At 42.7% G+C, this 19,666-nt stretch overlaps 2 protein-coding genes across 2 annotated transcripts in view; one reads left to right on the top strand and one right to left on the bottom strand.

Annotated features, from left to right (window-relative positions):
- Positions 1-430: 430 nt before the first annotated feature.
- clul1 (clusterin-like 1 (retinal)) lies at positions 431-4,653 on the bottom strand. The gene is made up of 8 exons (XM_053437453.1): positions 4,460-4,653; positions 3,256-3,399; positions 2,947-3,095; positions 2,692-2,862; positions 1,717-2,152; positions 1,415-1,537; positions 1,116-1,330; positions 431-613 (listed from the first exon to the last, which is right to left on the bottom strand). Exons 2-8 carry the CDS (start codon positions 3,359-3,361, stop codon positions 431-433), a joined length of 1,383 nt encoding a protein of 460 aa, XP_053293428.1. The 5' UTR covers positions 3,362-3,399; positions 4,460-4,653.
- Positions 4,654-7,511: 2,858 nt separating this feature from the next.
- The window catches only part of LOC128454175 (collectin-12), a 36,510-nt gene continuing 24,355 nt past the window's right edge, over positions 7,512-19,666 (top strand). Inside the window, exons 1-2 of the mRNA XM_053437458.1 lie at positions 7,512-7,842; positions 11,065-11,115. Of these exons, the coding sequence (XP_053293433.1) occupies positions 7,836-7,842; positions 11,065-11,115 (58 nt within the window). The 5' untranslated portion in view covers positions 7,512-7,835. The remainder of the gene's footprint in view (positions 7,843-11,064; positions 11,116-19,666) is intronic.

Here is a 19,666-nt window from a genome sequence, read left to right as displayed (position 1 = left end):
CCGGATTCGGACTGTTTTAGCATTTATGAATTATTCATGACTCATATTGTTGAACATGTTTCAGTTTCATTATTTGAGCTGAGTCACACTTTCTTTAGTTTGAATCGGGTTTTTGTTTATTTACACCATTTGTCAACAGGTGAGCAGAACATCTTCTTCTTTTTACATTCAACAAACGGCCGTCAGTGACATATATCAGATGTATTTACATTTCAAAAGGATTATTTCTACTCCACAGGAACACAGTCTAGTTCTGTTCATAAAGAAAGTGCAGGTTCAAGTAGCTGTGCTGGGGATTTATTCATCCTCATCACTGTGAAGACAAAATATATTTATGTCACATTTATTCACAGTTAATTTCAATTAAGATTCAGAATAGAAACATTAATAATTTATTCAGACAGGAAAGTCCCCGGGGTCATTAAACGTCTCACCTGACCATCTCCTTGTATTTGTCCAGCGCCTCCTGGGCCACGTACTGGATGAAGGCCGGGTCCTGCAGCTCCAGCTCCCCGGGGACAGAGAGGAGGAGCGGGGGAGAGTTGAGGACGTTCACCTCAACCTTGGTCCCAGGGACAGACACGTTCTGCTCATCCTGGCTCTTTGGTGCCACCTGGGGAGGGAAAGAAGTATTGTCAAGATTTTATGTGGCTCATTGTTTTGGCTTCTATCCGATGATGAATGGCTGTTCTGTTTGATTTTTATTTTATTCAAGTATTCATTAAAGCCAAAGTCAGAAGGGAAGGTTGTTTCTTATGAGATATGAAGCCGTGTTTGTTTTTATCGGAGCTCGTCTCTTTTTGAGTAGATCTACAAAAAAAAGAAAATAAATATCTATATATATACAAACAATAAAAGGAATAACAGTATAGAATATAAACAACAAAGTAAATAAAACAAAGATAAGGTTGAATAGGTGAACTATAAATTGACCAAGAGGTAACAACCTAAATCTGACTCAGATTCTGAAGGCAGTTGCCAGGTAACTGTCAATCACAGCTGATCTTTGAGTATTTATAGTTATAGATCAGTTTTCATCATATACATGATTCATTCTAGTCTAAATCTCCTACAGAGAGTTTCTACTCTGTGTGTTTCTCTGTCCTCCTGCTCACCATGGAGATGCTGAAGATGTTTCCAGGGGAGCTGCTGTTGCTCAGGGCCTGGGACACCCAGCTGAACTCAGCAGCCATGTCACTGAGCCAGTTCACCGTCTCCTCGGTGTGACGCTGGACGATGGACAGGATCTCGTCGTACTGCTCTTTGGACACGTCCACCAGCTGGGACACCTCGTCCAGCTCCACGTGCAGCTCGCGCACACTGGGGCACTCTTGAGAACGGGAGGAGGGTTGATCAGATGAGATGGGCAAGGTGGGGGGTTCAGCAGAGGTAATAACAGCTGTGGGGGGTTCACCTGTGAGCAGGGCTCCCTGACAGACCTCACACTGGCTCTGGAGCTGCCAGCACTCCGAGGTCTGTTTGCGAAGGTCTCTGCACAACTTCTGGTTCCGCAGGAAACGGGGGAAGAATTTCCTCTCTGCAGGGAAAAATGTTGGATATTAAAAGTTGTGGTGAACATATTTTTTTCCAGTTTTAACTCCATCCCACTGGTTTCCACCATGAGACACTAGCACCAGAATTTCCAGCCTTTTACTCCAACCAATGATGGAAACTGCTGAGATCTTAAATTCACACTAAGTGTTAGGCCCATTCTACCTCTCTTCTCTTTCTCCACTGCCCCATGGAGGTCATCGAACACCTGGGTCACCACGGCTCCGAACTCCTCCACCACACTCTTGCCAAAGTCATAGAAGGAGTCCAGCACCTCCTCCAGGCCCACGCCCTGCATGAAGCCGGAGTCTCGTCCTGGGTAGTAGGGGTCGGTGGTGCTCTCCTCCGTCAGCACGTGGCTGTTGTTCAGGAAGGTTTTACGGAGGACCCGGTCCAGCCGGCTGCTCATCCTGTTCACCAGAGCGACGCTGTGGTTCACCATCATGTCCACCTTGGTGATCAGGCGGTTGAAGGAGACCTCGATGTTGTCCACCTCCTTGTCTTCGTTTTCGGGGCCCTGGTTGACCAGGATGTCCCCTGCATCCAGGTGAGGTTCACGGGAGCCAAAGCGACTGGAAACCCTGTGGAAGAAATTCTCCACCTACAATGTGATAGTAACTTTAGTCACTAAGAGCTCAAAATGACAAATAGCTTGATATTAAGGGGCCACATGCACAAACAAAACTAAGTTGGTGAGCAGTGATGTGAAGAAAATACAAAGAATAACAGAGGAGGCTGTGATTGTGACACATTTTGTGTTTTTTTCATTTTAAGTCCATAATTCTGCTTCTGTTGGTTTATTTATATTCATATTTGAAATCATACAATAACAATAACAATCCACCAAAAGAGTGACGAGATCACATGAAGCGATTTTAGTCCCTAGATCTTCCATCTCAGTCGACATGTTAATGTGTCGTCTGCTGAAAGACCCCAGACAGGGGAGAGAGGATGGAGAAGAAGTAGAAAAGATGGAGAGAAGATGGAAGAAGGAGCAGAGAAGATGCAGAGAAGATGGAGGACGATGGGGAGAAGTGGGAAGAAGATAGAAGATGGATTTGATTCCATATAAATGAACGTTTTCTTATTTTCCGCAGCTTTGATAAAAGAGTCTAAAGTTCAGAGTTGTAGTTTTCATACCTTGGCTTTGAAAGTGGAAAAACCCCTGCGGCAGGTGGAGGTGTAGAAAGTCTTACAGGCATCCTCCAGACAGGGCCGGCACTCCTCCCACTCAGCCTGCAGGGAGTCTCTGCACTGCTCCTCTGCCTCCTGCAGCTTCTCGTTCACCTCCTTAGCGAGCTGGGCTGCCCCCTGGTGGCAGACAGAAGGAGCACTCAGTATATTTTCCACACAGTTATCATCTGTCTCTGTGTTGAAGGTGAATGTAACTCTCACCCTCTTCTTGTCGCTGCTGTGTCTCAGCGACTTCATGAGGTGCTCGTGTTTCTGCTCGTTCCTCCACATCACCTCCTTCATCTGCTTCACTCCATACAGAGCTCGCTTCACCTCCTCGTCCACCAGTTTCCCTCCATCCTCAGTCAACTCTGCAGGAGAGAAGAGCAACAAGACCTGAGTACAACATCACATCTGTATATTGAACTATTAAAAGCATATACATGAGAGAAACTGTGTGTAGTGTTTGCAGTGTGTTGATATTGAGTGTATAAGATGGAGGTTAATCCAGATTCCTCTGTTCAGACTCACGTTTTAAAGTTTCCTCTGACACATCTGTGGGTTGATCCCCAGGAGCAGAGTTGAGGACGCCCAGTGTCACCAGCACCACCACCAAGCCGAGCAGGAACTTCATCATTAGGTCACAGTGGGAGATGATGATGGAGGAAACAAACTCTGAAAGCACACGACATGTGCGTTACTGGGGTTGTGTGTGGACTCACATTCACACACACAGATTAATACAAGTATCTTTTACATATGGTCACGTGTTTGGATCAGGTGTCGTCTGATCTAATCCTGAAATCGAACAGAATCTGGTGGAAACATCCTCAAGTGGTCATAGGTGGTTCTGCCACACGGTGGTGCTGCACATCTGTCTGAGCAAACTACGACCATCAGATGTCAGACAACATCTGGAGCAGAGACAGTTTGAAGGCAGGTTCGACACCAGTGTATTTGAGCAAAACAGATTGTGGAATAATCCCAGTAGGTGTCATCTGGAGGTGAATATATAGAAAGTTATAGAGCATTTACTTACCAATTACTTTTATTTCATGTTTCAAGCTCCACTTATTGTCTGTTTGTGGTGTGAACTACCTCTATAGGGTCATTGATGACATCTCATATATATAATGTCTCTTTCTGACCCTCACACAAATTAAAAAATATTCATAAGTAAATAAATGTCCAATAAGAAACAGTAGAGTCTTCACCAATCAAACTCTGCTCCCCAGAAACCACATGGATTTACCCATCATGTATTTAAAGTAAAGTCCACAGGGGGCGCTGCCCCAGTTCCGCCACACTAAGTTACACAAGTTGGCATCCAGCAGGGATTTACAGTAAATGAGGATGTACCCATGTGACTTATTTAATTAGTGGTTTAAGTTGCTGAGATAATCAGCTTGTTTCCATACTCACAACTTATTGAACATGGATTTATAACAGTCTGTAAGATGCACTTGTCTTAATGTGTTTGACCTAAATACACATTTTCATCCTGAACATCATTTCAAAGATGCAAAAGAGACCAGATTTAGTATCCTCTAATAAAACAAGTGCAGAGAAACAAGTACCTTTAATTCACCTGTTTTCTGTTTCCCTGAGGGATAAATATTCATTAAAAGCAAATCACCATCTAAAAAATATCAAATTAAACCCATTAAAAGCAAGACTTTGACAGATATGTAATAAGTAGTGCCTAACAGTAACCATGAGAACAGATCACACTCACCAGCAGATGACAGAAGCTGCTTCTCGTTCTGCAGGTATAAACAAAGTGCTCTGTGTTGACAGTCTGAAGGTGTCCTGACCGGGCCAGCTCTATTTGTGCTCTTTCCCCTCCGGCTTCATCCTCTTACTGTCTTTACTTGACGTTGATGCTTGTTAATCCAGCACTGGACACGTTGCTGCTGCTGAGAAGATGCTTCGTCATGTCAGACACTGTGTTTACATCAGTGAAACATGCATTTGGCTGATATGTGGCAGGGGAAGCAGCTTGTCACTGGTCCAGAAGCCAAATGTCTCTTTGTGCACAGTTGAGATCAAACTCATAATCATAAGACAAATAAATAAATAGGTTAAACTGCATATTAAAAATAGCTTTGTAGCAAATTGTTGTTTTTCACATGCAGAGAAGTATTCTTGTACATTTCTGGGCGAAAAAACATTAAATGAAACATATTTTTATTTTTATTTTGTTATTGAAATAATGCTAACCTGGTAAAATATCAGTGTGTTTTGTTGTCCCCTCAAATATTGAGGCGTTTTAAATTAATATATCCATACACCATGGTGGGTTGTATAATGTGTCACGTCTTAAATCATCCCCCATTCGGATATATTTAATGCGACACACCCACACAGACCTGAGCCCTAACGTGCACACAAGCTGTGTCATCACAGTGAACTGATCGTTAACTCATATCGTTTCTGGTATTGGATGGATGGTGGTTTGTTTGTCAGTCTGGAATCTTTATTCAGAGGCATTAACTCAACACAGGGATCATGTGATCAGAGGAGAAGGTTCTGGGCCTGAGCCTCGTGCTGATCTCATAAGAGCACGGACGCTTTGAGCTGCTGTGACTGTGCAACCAAACCTGAGTCATGTCAAAACAACTTCTGTGTTCTCCCTCCTCTTTGCCAGATCTGGACCACAAGTCAGCCATAACACATCGGGTCAGCCAGAGGCGGCTTGAGTTTGTTTTGTGCTATTTGGGTCACGTTCACTATTTACCACATGGGCCACTTTAGTTTCACGTCTGGATTAAACCTCACCTGGGGCACCACATGTTTGCCCAAAGAGGTCCACGTTTGTTTAGGGATATTTAGGTCCCATTTGCTATTTTACAATTTTAAAGTTGAGGCCACAAGACGAACAGACGTGCTGCATCATGGCCTGAAGTGGCCGACATCTGGATTCCATCTGCATGGGGCATATTTCATTATTTTCATTGATTTCTCAGAGGATAATCAATGGAGCTTTATCAAAAACAGGCATATGAAGGGGGACTGGTTTTTACGAGTGTGTGCAATTTGAGGCTGATCCAAATAAAAATATGGATCTAGTGAATTTGAAAAGGGCCTTTATAGTTGCAAATTGTATTGAAAAGGTCTTAAAAAGTCTTGTGTATATCTGTCAACACTCTGTTATATATTTTTTAAATGTCCTCTCAGCAGGAAGCTGTTTGGTGTCTCCGCTCACGATGGAATTTGAGGGACTCGGGGTGAAAGGGCTCCTCTTTCCTCGGCTCTGTCAAAGACATGTGCCCTCTCTTACTCTCTGTGACCCAGAAAACAGGATCCTCAGTGGATATTAACCAAAACCAGCCAGTGTGCATCCTCTCGGACACCTTCGACACCTGGTTCCTATAACGCTGGGGAGAAGCGTTCTCTCACGGCTGACACAGCTGAACCTAAACGTGAAACAGTCGACAGTAAAAGAAAAGGCTCTGAGGCCCCCTGCGGGGTCTCATTATTGTTGATCACAAAAACCACGGCTGACATTCAGCTGAAGTTGAGTTTATTTCACTGTGATGCTGAAACTTCTTTGTGTTTTATGAATCCTGTTGAAGATTCTGCAGCAGAGAACAAAGTGTGGAGGTCTGAAGAGATAAACAGGTGTAGAGGATAAACTGTTCCACGCAGGAGGGAGAATAAAGGATGAAACAGTTCAACTCTGAAGAGAAGACGCTCACAGGAGAAGATGAGGCTCATCATCAAAGCGTGTGAGAAACAAGTTACAGGACAGATAAGTTCATCTGAGAATCACATCAAAGTTGTTTTTTCTTTCTGTAAATGTCATTGTTTAATGACAGCAGATATTACATATAAATATAAATGTCCTCTCATTCTTCTCTATGTGCATGATTTCCCTCTCTTTTATTGTGTGATCACTGAGTCTATCGGTTTGACACTTTCATGCTACAGCTTCAGTTTGATTCACTTCAGCACAAAACTTTGTAACATTTAAGTTCAGATTCTGAATCCTGCCATCTCAGCCAGTGTTTTCTCTCTAGGGAACAAACTCCTCTTTTAAATCACACTTTTTAAAATGCGTTTGAAGTCTGAACTAACATGTTTTATCTTATAACTTCTATTTTCATACAATGTCATTCTTTTGACACCTTGATTATTTCAATTATCTTCAATTTTTCAACTTTCTTTCTTTGTTTTATTCGACTTTTATAGATTAATTGTCATTTGACATTTAATTGTGAAGTTTAAGTTTGTTCTTCTTCTCTAAGTTTGTACTTCTTTTCACTACTTTTTAAATATGTAGATTAAATCATTAAGCATTTACTTTTATTTTCTTCCTCATCAGTTTGTTAATAATACTTTTTATTTTGTTTAACTTGTTTGTATAGTTTTAAGAAAAATTACTTTTATTGAGTCATCTTGTAAATCACCTTTTCATCAATCTATCTTTTCAAAAGTCCTATATAGAAATATGATTATTATTGTTATTATCATTATCATCATCATTTATATTGTTATTAATACTAATAATAAATGAAAGTGATCCCAATCGTTCCCTCATTGAGCACCTGGCAGCTGTGATAGAGAAAGAAAACACAGCAGCATCTTTCAGAATAAGAACACAACACATAATATGCTTTTATTTTTCTAAAACCTCTTAAAATGCTGTGATTATGTCCCCAAAATGTGACTGAATAGATGTAGGTCCCAACATCATGGGTAAAACCTGCACCAAACACACACACACACGCACACGCACACGCATGCACACACAAAGAGGGGTGCAGTGGACCCAGAGTGGAACACGTGGTTCCTCGGTGCAGCCCTCGGGGCGCAGCGCCACTTCCTCTCACGTTTGGATTCTAGTGGAGTTTGAAGCTGCAGCTGCAGATCTGAGCTGGACCTGGATACATCCTCACCTCCTCCTCTCCTCTCTCACATGCAGCAGGATCCCCAGGGTGCTTTTCTTCGGTAACTTCTGCCTGAACCAAGTTTCTTCTCCTCTCTGCTGCAGCAGCCTCTGACTCTGACTCCACCTGGACACGTCTCCAGACTTTGGGCTCATGCTTCTGCGATGCTGTGGCTGTGACTCCGAGCAGCAGTGTGTCAGCGGTACAGTCTGGTGAAGCACAATGAAAGGTAGGTGCATTCAGCTTCTCTGAGATGGTGGAGTTGTATGCAGGCTGGCTGATGACGGCGTGCAGGAGCAGCTCCTCTCCTCCGGCTCTTTGTTGCTCACCTCTGGACTCCAGCTCTCTGCCTGAGACGCGAGGAATGCGTGGGCTTCCACATCTGGTTTCACTTAAAGGACTGTGTTCGGGATTGTTGTGCATCTGGCTGCTGCTGCACATCAAACGCTCAGCTCCTCTCTGCACACACACACACACACACACACACACACACACACACACACACACACACACACACACACACACACACGCTTAACCAGGACATTAGTTTAAATTTCTTATCTAATAAAATAGAGGATTGTTTTAACAGGCTTCTTTAAAATTGATCTTTAAGACACAAAGTCTTTTATTTATTTACTTATTTCTCAACCAGAATCACTGGAGGAACCTGACCCAGACTTCAGACTAATCCTGAGTAGAACTTCACCAGGAAACTATTTTTTGTTTCTTATATAATAACATATAGGAGTATCTTAACATACTTCTTGTAAGTTGAGCTTTAATACATAACTTCTCTTATTTAAATGTTTCTTACCCAGAATCATTAGAAGTTTACCTCCACTGTGCCTCAGTCTAACTTCACTGCAGGACACTAGTTCCATTCTTCGATATAATAAAATACTGTGTTATTTCACCAGAATTTAAACTTTATAAATGTGTCTTTACCAGAATCAGTGAAGAAAACACTGACCCAGACGTCTGTGCTGCACATGAGCAGATTTATTGTGGTGTAAGACTCTTAATCCAATGACATGCAGCTTTTCAACACATGGAAAACACAAAAGAACAAAAAGTGCACAAGTAGAGTTGGTCAGCGGTTTTGAGCACACGATTTTAAATACAGTTTACTTTTGTCCAGATGTGGTTCTCATGCAGTGACCTGATGTTTTAGGACGTCAGTAATTCATCATTGTGACACACACACACACATACTCTCACACACGCACACTCATCAATCTGTTGTTACCTAGAAAAAACACCACAGGACTTCTGCCACCTTGTGGTTTGTGTTAGAATAACACTGCTCCTCACTGTGGGCATGGATATGATGAACTACTGCTTTTAAATCTCTGAGCCATTTCCTGTAGCTACTGTAACAACTGGACACTTTGATATTCAACATTTATCTTTTTCAGTCACTGGAGGTTTGCAGAGGAGTTAATTATTTATTCTATAGATGCTATAGAGCTTTATCTCGATAGTGTTGACTTTTCAACTCTTTCTTTGGAGAGATTTGGTGAATTATAAGTTCTTGAGCCTAAAGCTCTGTTCTGTGGACAGATCTTCCTCGTCCGCTCATGAGATGAGGTTAAAAGCACCTTCTCTATAGTCATTGGACTTATTTTTGCACATTATTCCCAGGGTGCATCAGTGGCCCTCGAGCTCAACACACTGCAACTTGGAGAAAACATATTAAACGTCTACATCATAATAACAAATGCAAACAAATAGAAAACATGCTGCAGACATTCACAACACAACCAAATACTCATAATAAAACATGTCTGTGGTACTTTTCATACAAATGATGACATATTGTAGGATTTGTGATCCGAGGGTTTCAGGATGTTGAGGTCAAAGCTGAGCTAAAGTGTCAGACATTAGAACTCTTTCTACTTTATAAATCACTTTTTTAACGGGGGGTTCAATGACTTTATTTCAGTTGGAAATCCTGCCAAACTAATTCATGAAATAAAGTCATTCAAGTTAAGTGCGGGCGTTTAAACACAAGCCCGGTTTTAATCAGGAAGTCAAAAACATCCTTTGACCTGTAGAATCACTGAATCAGTGTTTCAAGCACCAGAAATCCTCCCAACATCCAAATGACCCTGAGTGGTTGAGCTTCACTTGTCTTTCAGCCCCTTGGGTAAAATGTGATGAACCTATTTCCCATGAATGGCTCATGCAAAGCCAAACACACATATAAGGTAACATTACTGTTGTAATGACACGCAATCACGCTTGTAAACAAAAACAGGAAACAGCCTGTTGGGGGGAAAACAAATTCCTGAGATTCCCATTTCATTTAAAACTCTTCAAATCTTGATCTGAGCTCATCTGCTCTTTTATTAGATGTTGACTCAATTACTTTATACAGTTGTTTTTTTTTTACACTTTTAAGTCAACATCAGAAAGAGATACACAAAACAGCTCTAATGAGACAATGTCCCATCCTCTCTTTCTGTTGACCTTTGGGAATTCTTTTTATTTTTCACTTTATGATGACGCAGAGAGAAGCTTTGAACTCCTTCCCGACATTCAGCTGCTTGAAAGGAGACAGAGCTCAGAGGACGTCAGGCCACGAGAGCTGGGAGTAATCCCTCAAAGTGAAAGAAAGAGATTCAGGAGCTGAGTCTAATCCGAGGGAGACAGGGTGTAGTTTATTGTTTATGGCTCATAGAATGGATTCAGGGGCCTGTAACACAGGGATCAGACAAGTGATGTGTTGTTACGGCCGTGATAGAAAAAATAAATGGTTTGTACATCTTCATTCTTGAACCTTTAGAAACAGAAGATTCACTTTTTTAGTTATTTTGTTGTTAATTTCCACGTTACCAGCTTTTTACCGGAGCTTTCAACAGCCTGTCACAGTCTTCATCTGTGAATAAGATCTGCTGAGTTTGCAGAAAAATGTGCAAACCCTGATTTAGATGAAGACTCGAACAGCTCATGAAGAAAACTCGAAAAAATTCACCTTGACTTCAGATTTTTTAGCTCCACCGAGGAGGTTGTGTTTTCATCTTTGTTCGGTTGTCTGTTGGCAGGATTACTCAAAAACCACTGGATGGAATCCCATGAAACTTGATGGAAGACATTATTTGACATTTTGCGAACTTCACCAGAAATAAAGCTGAAATCTTTATGAAAAACAGACATGTGTAGAACGCTGACATTTTATGCAGCTCTTGACAATCATCCATATGTTTTTGTATCAATAATAATCAATCATGTTTGCTGGCTTGATCTTTATTCAGTTACTGCACAGTAACAAACACTCTATGATATCAGACAATGTATATTTGGCCCGCTGTCAAATGTAAACACTTTCACGACACTTGGAATAATATGACTTGTTATCCCAGTCTCACGTTTTTCTCTTTAACTACAGCGTGACTCATTTTTTTTGCTCCTATCTTTAACTGATCCTTTCATTTCTGTGCTTCCCCTCCAGACGACTTTGCTGATGAAGAGGAGGTGCATTCCTTCGGCTATAAGAGGTTTGGTAAGTATCAGGCGACTTCTTGATTTCCAGCAGCTGCAGTGTAGTTATCATCCCTCATGACACGAAAGAATATCAACTTTCCATATAACTGCATATAGGATTTTTTCTTTAATTACAGTACAACCACAATAATTCCATTCGGTTGAAAGAACACCACGCCTCATTTCTCAGAATCAAACTTATTTTTGGCTGCTGCCTTTATTTTGATTTCTCTGTTATAACAGTAGTGGGGTACAGGAGAGAGGGAAACCACAGCATCCTGGGTGTTCCTGACCAGTCGCGCTGAATTTACAACCTTATCTCAGAGTTCTTCAGTTTCACTCGGCACCAAACTACACAAGATAACTTCATCTGAGACCAAAAGAATTAGTCCCATAACGGCTCGTGCTCATTTCCTTTTCTTCTAATATCCTGAATGTATCAGGTTTCCAGAAAACGGCGAGAACCACAGCGGCCAGAATTTCCAGACAGGTTCCAAAATGATACTATTATTTATATATATATATATATATAACTCCTCAGCACATTCAGAACTGAAACATTAGCACATTCCTGGAGTCAAAGTGGTTCTCCTGACTCCGGCCACAGTCATTTCCACCCAGCAAAAGTGCAAAATATACAAAACCTACAATCAAACACCTCAGACTCAGTTTTCGCCTGAGTGGTTGAATTTGGTCTCAAATGACTGTGAAGATTTATCATCGATAGTAATTCAAACAAACAGTCACATTCTGCTTTACCTGAACTGAAGAACTGAACCCACACAGACACAGCTAGAACACGCAACCTCCACACAGGATGTGATGGTCGATTTGGTTCTTTGTCTTTGGAGGTGAGCCCAGAACCTGCAGGATTAAGTCAGAGTGGTTGTTGAAAACAGGGAAAATCATGAATTTACTACTACTTCTCTAAAGCTGCAGAGGTCAGACCCAGTTTCTCTGCAGGAGGTGTATGTGTGAAAGTAAATGTGGGAGTGAGAGCCTCTGGAGTTTCTGCAGACTGTCTCCGCCTGGCCGTCTTCTACAAACATGTAAAAACAAACTGTGGGAGGATGATGGATGATTACGTGGACTGACAGGATTGTAGAGATCAGCACAGCAACATACTTTACATCCACTAAAGGTTGAATAAGACGTTCTGTAACTTCTGAAACTTCTCTTTAACTATGTGATCGTCCCATTAAGCCAAAAGTGTCAATTCTTAATGCAAACACCTTTATTTGTGATAAGAAGTGACATTTTTTATCCTTTCTGCATGACGCAGGGTGCCCTTGTTTCTTGGACATTCATTGCTGCTTACATTTCTCTCTGTCATTACCCCAGTGTGATGAATCCGTTTCTCTCCTGCTTCTGTCCCAGAGCAGAGATCCAGTTTCAACTCTCTGGGTTGAAACGGTCTCAGCTTCGTCCCAGTCCCTGTGGTTTAAGAGGTGTGTTAGAGTGTGTCTGTCACTTCAGCTCTCAGCAGCCATATATCAGGACGTGTGCGTCCACATTGTGTGTCATCACAACCGTCCTACACATCTGTACACCTAAATGAGCGTGTGGATTCAAAAGGCTTTGTGTCATTTCATTTATATCCAGATTGAAACAACAGCTTGATAAGAGCTTTGTTATAATTAATCCCATCAGTATAAATTACATAAGAAACTTCAGGGGACTGATTTCTATGAGTGCTTTAAATTTGGTGATCGAATTCAAGGGCACTGTTGGGCCTTGATTCTTATTTCATGGAGAAACATGTGTGTTTTACAAACCTTACACATGCTCTGTAAAGAAATATGCTGCTTCTCCCATGTCCACGTTGTACATTAGGTCCTTGACTCATTTTGACATCTGCTTTCCACAAGAGGTCTATTTTCCCACAGAGAGTCCAAACCTGAGAAGTTGCTGCGCTGCTTCCTGAGTCCATACTGGAAGTTTACCCGAGTCTGTAGAGAGGGAGAGGGAGACGGAGCGGGAGAGGGAGAGGGAGAGGGAGAGGGAGAGGGAGCAGGCATTGTGGGCCTTCAAGACTGGACTGTGCTGTGTCAGCAAGGAGCCAGTGAGGGAAGAGGGGGATGGGGAAAAGAGAAAAGTCCAGCTTCATGTGGAGACCATTAAATATAATTTTTTCTCTATTCTACTCTTCCTCTGTATTCACTTTTTGTTTACAACTTCTTGTCTGATTCACGGGAGAAACATTTGTCTTTCATTTAATTTTCAGTGTCATTTTCAGACGAGGAGTCGCATTCCTCGGCCGACTTATTTTGGGAGCCAAACAGCAAGTGGTTCTAATTTACAGGGACTTTATTACCAGAAAAGAATGTTTTCAAATTGCCTGCCTGTTGATCACAGCCCCCTCCAGGGCCTGCATGCAAGCAGTGCGTGTTCTGTTGTCCTAATAAAAGATTACTCGCTCGTGTTTTCAATAAAGAGCGGAGCGCTGCAGCGGGGGAGAGCGGCAGAAAACATTAAAGCTTTTGTGGCAACGACAGCGGAGACGGATAAAACAACACAGAGCACTGCTGAGTGGACTTGTTGTTGATCTTACTCCAGATCTGCCAAGTTTTAAAGGACTGTGAGTGGCCAGGAGGACAGAGGGTCAGTCCGGGATCGTCCAATTACAGATAGGGAGGAATGCGTCCCAGACGAGTCACAAATCACTGTAAGTGCCGGGACAGGCAGGCAGAGGTCAGCTGTAAGTCGGGTGAACTGACCCCTGCACCCAAGAGCAGCCCTTTGTTTGAGTCTTCATGCAACTGATAATAACTCAGTGGCAGAGGGTGATAAGAAATGAGGTGTGGTGCAGTTCATCTGACCCATCAGCAGAGGAATGTGTTCACATCTGCTGAACATGAGACTCGCTTAGGAATAAAATATCATAAGAGAAAATAACGACTCGGGGGGGGGGGGGGGGGGGGGGAGTATTTCAGAGCGGAATGACTTGAGCTGTTTTCAGATATAAACTCTGGAGAGTGTCCGCACAATTGGGTTTGAACGTTTTTTGGAGTTTCCAAGAAGGCAACAGGAACATGTCGGGAGCGTTCAGGTGAGGGGGGGCCCCTGGGTAGAGCTTTGCAAGGAAGAAATTCTGCTGCAGAGCTCAGGTCCTGAAACCAGTGTCGGCAATTTGCTCTCTTTTCTGGGATCCTTTTTAGTTCTGTTTTTGTTTTAGAAGCATCACCAACTGTGGTGAATCCTTCGGGTAAGATCCTGCTGTATTCTCACATGTACTCACTCGGACATTATCCGGAGTTTCACGTTCTCACAAACAGCTGGAGCTTGGTTCAGGTCTGAGAGCAGTTTTAGTGACAGTTGTGCAGAAACAGCAGAATAGATGTTTCCTGTATTCCTACAACTTCTAATCGTACTGGACATTTCTGTCAGGAGTAGTTTGTACCTACTGCCAAAGTACCAGCGCAGGAAGCTCGTGCCCCTTATGTAAGCACAGTGTGTCCGAATATTCTCCCACACTGCTTCTATACTGGCATCTACACTGGTAGCTCATTTCCACAATGAGCAGACAATGTGTTTCCATGCATTGAATTTCACATTCAAGTCCAAGCTCCTCATTAAAGTTCCCTTGTAGAGAATTAGAATGAAATTGGCTTCTACAATCAGCCTTTGTCCATTGAGCTTTTAGTATTGAGAGAAATCGAGAACAAGTTTGTGCTCCAGCTTCCCGGGGGATTGAGACGAGCGTGCCTGGTTGTCGTGAAGTAGTTGGTCCAGCGTGTCGGGGACGTCTGCACAGTTGGAACATTTCTCGACTTCCCCATTTCTGGCAACCGAGTGACTTCTGAGTCGCTGAGTGATTTGCGTCATAAAAGAAAATCTATTCCAGTTTGTGGGAACAGTGGTGGCAGGTGGGGGGTGCACACAGTGTGTCTCGCTTTCATACAGTAGACTGGAGCTAACAATTCATCTTTGACTTCTTCTACTCTAACCATTAGTTTAATGCACAGATGTACAATGTGTACATGACGGTCTGGTCTATGGAGGACGTCCTATATGCATCACCTGCTTGTCCCACGTGTACTTAAACACAATTAGCTACTTCTAGTGGCTGCACATGTATATTGCAATGAATCTTGGGAAAGGTTGACCCAAGAACGATCTACCTGTTGAATCCTTTGAAGGATGCAGACCCTGAAGGATAAAGACCCTGAAGGATGAAGATCCTGAATTCTCATACAGCTAATGTCAATGAGAAGTTATTTAACTTTAACATGAACTCAGCTGTAGAGTTGCAGAAGAGCTTCTGTCAGTCACTGGTTTATATTTAGCCGTAGTTGTTTTGATGAAACTCAGCTTAACCGTCTCATCAGACCTGCTTCATGTGCCAGAGGGAAACGTTGGTCAACGCCAACGACCTGCCTGCAACCTGCTGTCGTCTGATTGGCTGTTCTCTCTCACATAATTGATGTTTGCTGAGCCCTCCAATCACAGCGGGTTTTGGCTCAGTCGCAAAAACAACACACTCATTATTGGAAGCGTCTCACTTCCATTATCTGTCCGACAGGCTGGGTGAGGAGGTTCTGCTCGGGGCCCTGCAGCAGTATTTCACTTGATGTGAGTCTTCTGGCTCCTGACGCGGCCAAGATCAACCCTGCTGCTTCCTCTCGCTGAAAAGCAACAGACAGCGAGAATGAAACGTGTGTTTTTCTTTGTTCTGCTTGCGAGTCGTGGTACATCTCACTCTCCGGCTTGCAGACCTGGCTGCGGTTGCGTTGGTTGCTCCGGCTGTGATTTCATTGGCCCCGAACCAGAACACCCCACAGTGTTTTTCTTGTTTAAGCTCCGGTGATTTTATATTTGGTAGATACAGAAAAAACGTCTGCGAGTTGCACAAAGAAATCAGCCCTGCGGACCTTTTCCATCGACTCAGCTCTTGAGCGTTTTCAACCACCAGTCATGCGTGTGTTTGTGTGTTCACATCTGCTCACATAGTTAGATTAACTTTTATGTCCACAGGATTAAGTGCAGAGTTTAATAGTTTGGTTCAGTAGTTCAGCCACATTCTCTCTCTCACCTCTTGGAATATCACGAACAGTTTAGTAGAACTTGGACAGATTGAGTGAAACGCATTTCTTAGATTTCTGATACCGCTCCAGTCCTGTGGAGGTGAATCTGATTTCCTTTCTTCGGCCTGAAGTACTAAACTGTTCTCTTTGCAAATACAAGAGAATCTTGTCTTTCAAATAAAGGAAATAACTACATTTCGTCCTTTTCCAGGGAGGTTATGTTCCCATCTGGCATTCGTTTGTTAGTTTGTAGGATTATGTTTATATGGATATACATTTTCGTATATATTTTATGTTTGTATTACTTTCTTTAGATATTGTGTGGTATTTTCACATTGTAATCGTTTTCCCAGGGAATCATTTATGGCTCTCGATGAGAACGATCTGGCATATTTAGGACTGGCATGTGTAAGCGTGTCAGATTTGGTGCGGTGTGATTGAATTGAACTGAACTGTGGGGCCTTGGCGGAGGTTTGTGCTCTACTGAGAGCCACTATTGTTTTAATGGCGATCAATTTGAATCTGGCATTAACTTATAAGAAGTTCAACAACACACATCATGATGCGTCTGCCTGATTCAACATGGACCACAGTGAGGCAGCATCTTCTCTGTGGTCAGCATCTTTCACCATGAGGGAAACCAGACTAGTTGGATCCGCAGTGTGTGGTTATATTGGCTCTCCTGGGCGATGGAGCTTGGAAGTGCTGTGTGGTGATGGGATGGAGCGCACTCACAGACACAGGCTGATGGAAATTAGGGCTCGGTGATGATTGTTGATGATTCGGTTTCCTAAGTGCTTCCACGACGGGCCACCCGGCAGGCGTGACCACAGATACAGATGCTCTGCAAAGTAAGTCCAGGGTGGCTCTCGGCACCCGGGATGTGGTTTTGGGCTCATAATAAAATAATCTTAAACCCACGTGAGAAAACACGTCACGTTTATTTGTGTTCATGTCGGTGTGTTGCGGTTGAGCTTAGGAAGAACCAGGCTTTTCCGTATATGAATAAAATGGTTGAATTGCTGGTGAATTGATTTGGAGTTGCACGTTCTTTACCTGGTAATGGTCAAATTAGTTGGATAAAAATGGCATCTGGAGAAATAATGATGTCAGAGAGGCAGCATGTTGCTTTGTGGAGATTTCAATCCAAAAATACAACATCCTGTAAGTCCTTGCTCCACAAGAGCCTCATGCACACTTTGCTTAACCCTGTGGCTGCAGCCTGTCCAGCGTCCCATTCTTTTACAACCATGTGTCACATGTTGGCCGACTTTACATCTCTGCTAAATTCAGCATTTGTTGTGACTGAGACTTTAGTTTGCTGCATTTCTGTGGTGTGACTGACGTGCTGAAAGAGAGTGAGGAGCACCGACCACCCCCCCCCCCCTTCACCATCTGTGAGGTTCACATGGTCCCGTTTTACGTGAAATGACCTCATTCCAACAAGCCGACACTGCAACATGAGCAGGAGGAGCCAAGGGGGTCTCTTGTTCTCCACTCACGCCATTAAAGTTAGTTTATGGCTTCCATATTTTGCTGAATTTGTGCATTTAAATTGTGGTAATCGAGAAACGGGTTTTTCAACAGAACGTTATTATCGCAAATAAGCATAAGTGGTCTTTAGTCTGAGATATTTGTTCTTGGTGCACATGGGCTTCTGTTATATATGATTAATTATTAGATGGTGAACTGGGGTGTGAGCTGCTTGGAACTTATTTTTTGTATGGATTCCCCATTTTCTTTCTTTCCATAAATTTGTGTTATAATGCATTGTCAGGATGTTCTGTATATTATTCGAAAAACGCATCAACTCTGTTACCGATATGCCTGGAGTCGACAAAACGATAAAACTGAGAAGTTTGGAAAAGCTTCCGGCCTCATTTTAGTTACAAAACTCCGGGGCTGCAGAAATGTTTGGCACAAAATGCCATTTTCAAAGGAAAACGTAGCCGTATGGATGAAGCCCTAGACCCTTTTTAGTGGAGCCCTAGTATATTAATGTTGAGTTGTTTTTTCTGTTATCAACATGTGTTTTTTTTTTTTTTTGGCACTAGCATGACATATGTTGTAGTATATTTGAGGTGTAGTTGTGGAATACAACTTTTCATTAGTCAAAGTGCGTCTGTGTACTTGCATGGCCCCACTTTAAACACATTCCTCTTCAATCGTGTAGATGCAGGTGCTAGTTGAGTAACACTTCACAGCTTTCACATGGAATATTAACTCTCAATTGCGTTAAATAGAAAATCCTCCCTGTCAACACCAGCTCTGCGTTCCGGCTCATGCTGGATCTACATCACACGTTTGATTCCATCAGTAGTTTGCGTTTCTCCCCCTGATCCTGATTGTGCCAGCAGATGTGACTCCAACTCTTTATCTCCTAACGACACCGAGCTCTGCCAAAGTACAGACGCACACACTGAGGCCGAATTTCAGTCTTTAACGGAAACTGCTGACTGCAACACAAATACTTTTCTTGATATCTAATCCTGCCTCACAAAATATCCCCAAATACAGTGGCCCTGCTCCGTTTATGAGGCGCACTTGCGTGCTTGAAAGCCTGTCTCTTGAGATTACGATATATGACCTATATGTCATGTCTGTCTTCCTCTAACCAAACGCAGATGGTTCGACAAAACCAGCTCTAATCAAGTCCATGTTCACGGCTTCTTTTAATAGACCATCTGACTGTTTTCGCTACCAATTAGACTCCGTTTGTGCCTTTTAGCACTTTGGGGTAAAAGAAAAAGCAGCCTGCTCGGCTAACGAGAAATGCCCCATAAAGTTTTCCCGCAGCAGTGTGCTCTCTCCCACTGTAGGATGCCATTATTCTCTGTTTGCACGGATCTGTCAGTGGATATTGTTTCCGAGTGTTTCTCTCTTGATGTGGCACATCCTCCATGGAACTTGGAATTCTCCATAAGCGTGCGAGAGTGCTCAACAGACTTGCAGTTATATAAACCTTCCAGAGACGTTTAGAAATATTTAGGAGCAAATTATAGCAAAACACAAAAGGAACACGTGGTTCTGTGTGAGTCAGGGTGATCCAGGGATTTTGCATTCACTGTCTTTCACATTGCAAGATAGGCCATTCTTCACCATTTCACTGTTTTCTCAGAGAATTAAGGGGACTGTGAAGAGGTATGCGCTCTACTGACTGTCATTCTAGTTATTTACTCCACCCCATAAAAACTGAAAAGTACCTTCAATGAAAATATATACAGATTAGATTAGTTGAGGCTACAGCGAAATACGTGCAAGGTGAGATGTGTCAAAGTCCGTCCAATCAGTGACCTGATGCCTGAGTCTCAAGGTCGGACGCGTGAGGAGATCTTTAGCCAAGGTCCTTCAAAGGGAACTTTTTCAGCTGCATCAGCTTTAGGCAGCATGTGCGGGTTTGCTTGTGTGTGTACGTGTGTAATGAAGAGGGCCGTCCACATTTTCTTTTTCTCAAAACAACCTCATTTACAGACCTGTGGCTGTAAACTAACGTGAAGGAAGTGAGTACCAGCTGAGAAGGTTTCTTATAAAAACACTCCAAATAGC

This window comes from Pleuronectes platessa, chromosome 13 (genome assembly GCF_947347685.1).
Source record: "Pleuronectes platessa chromosome 13, fPlePla1.1, whole genome shotgun sequence".
NCBI classification, from domain to species: Eukaryota; Metazoa; Chordata; class Actinopteri; order Pleuronectiformes; family Pleuronectidae; genus Pleuronectes; species Pleuronectes platessa.
Note: the sequence above shows the minus strand (reverse complement) of the source record. Positions and strands in the feature narration are given on the sequence as shown.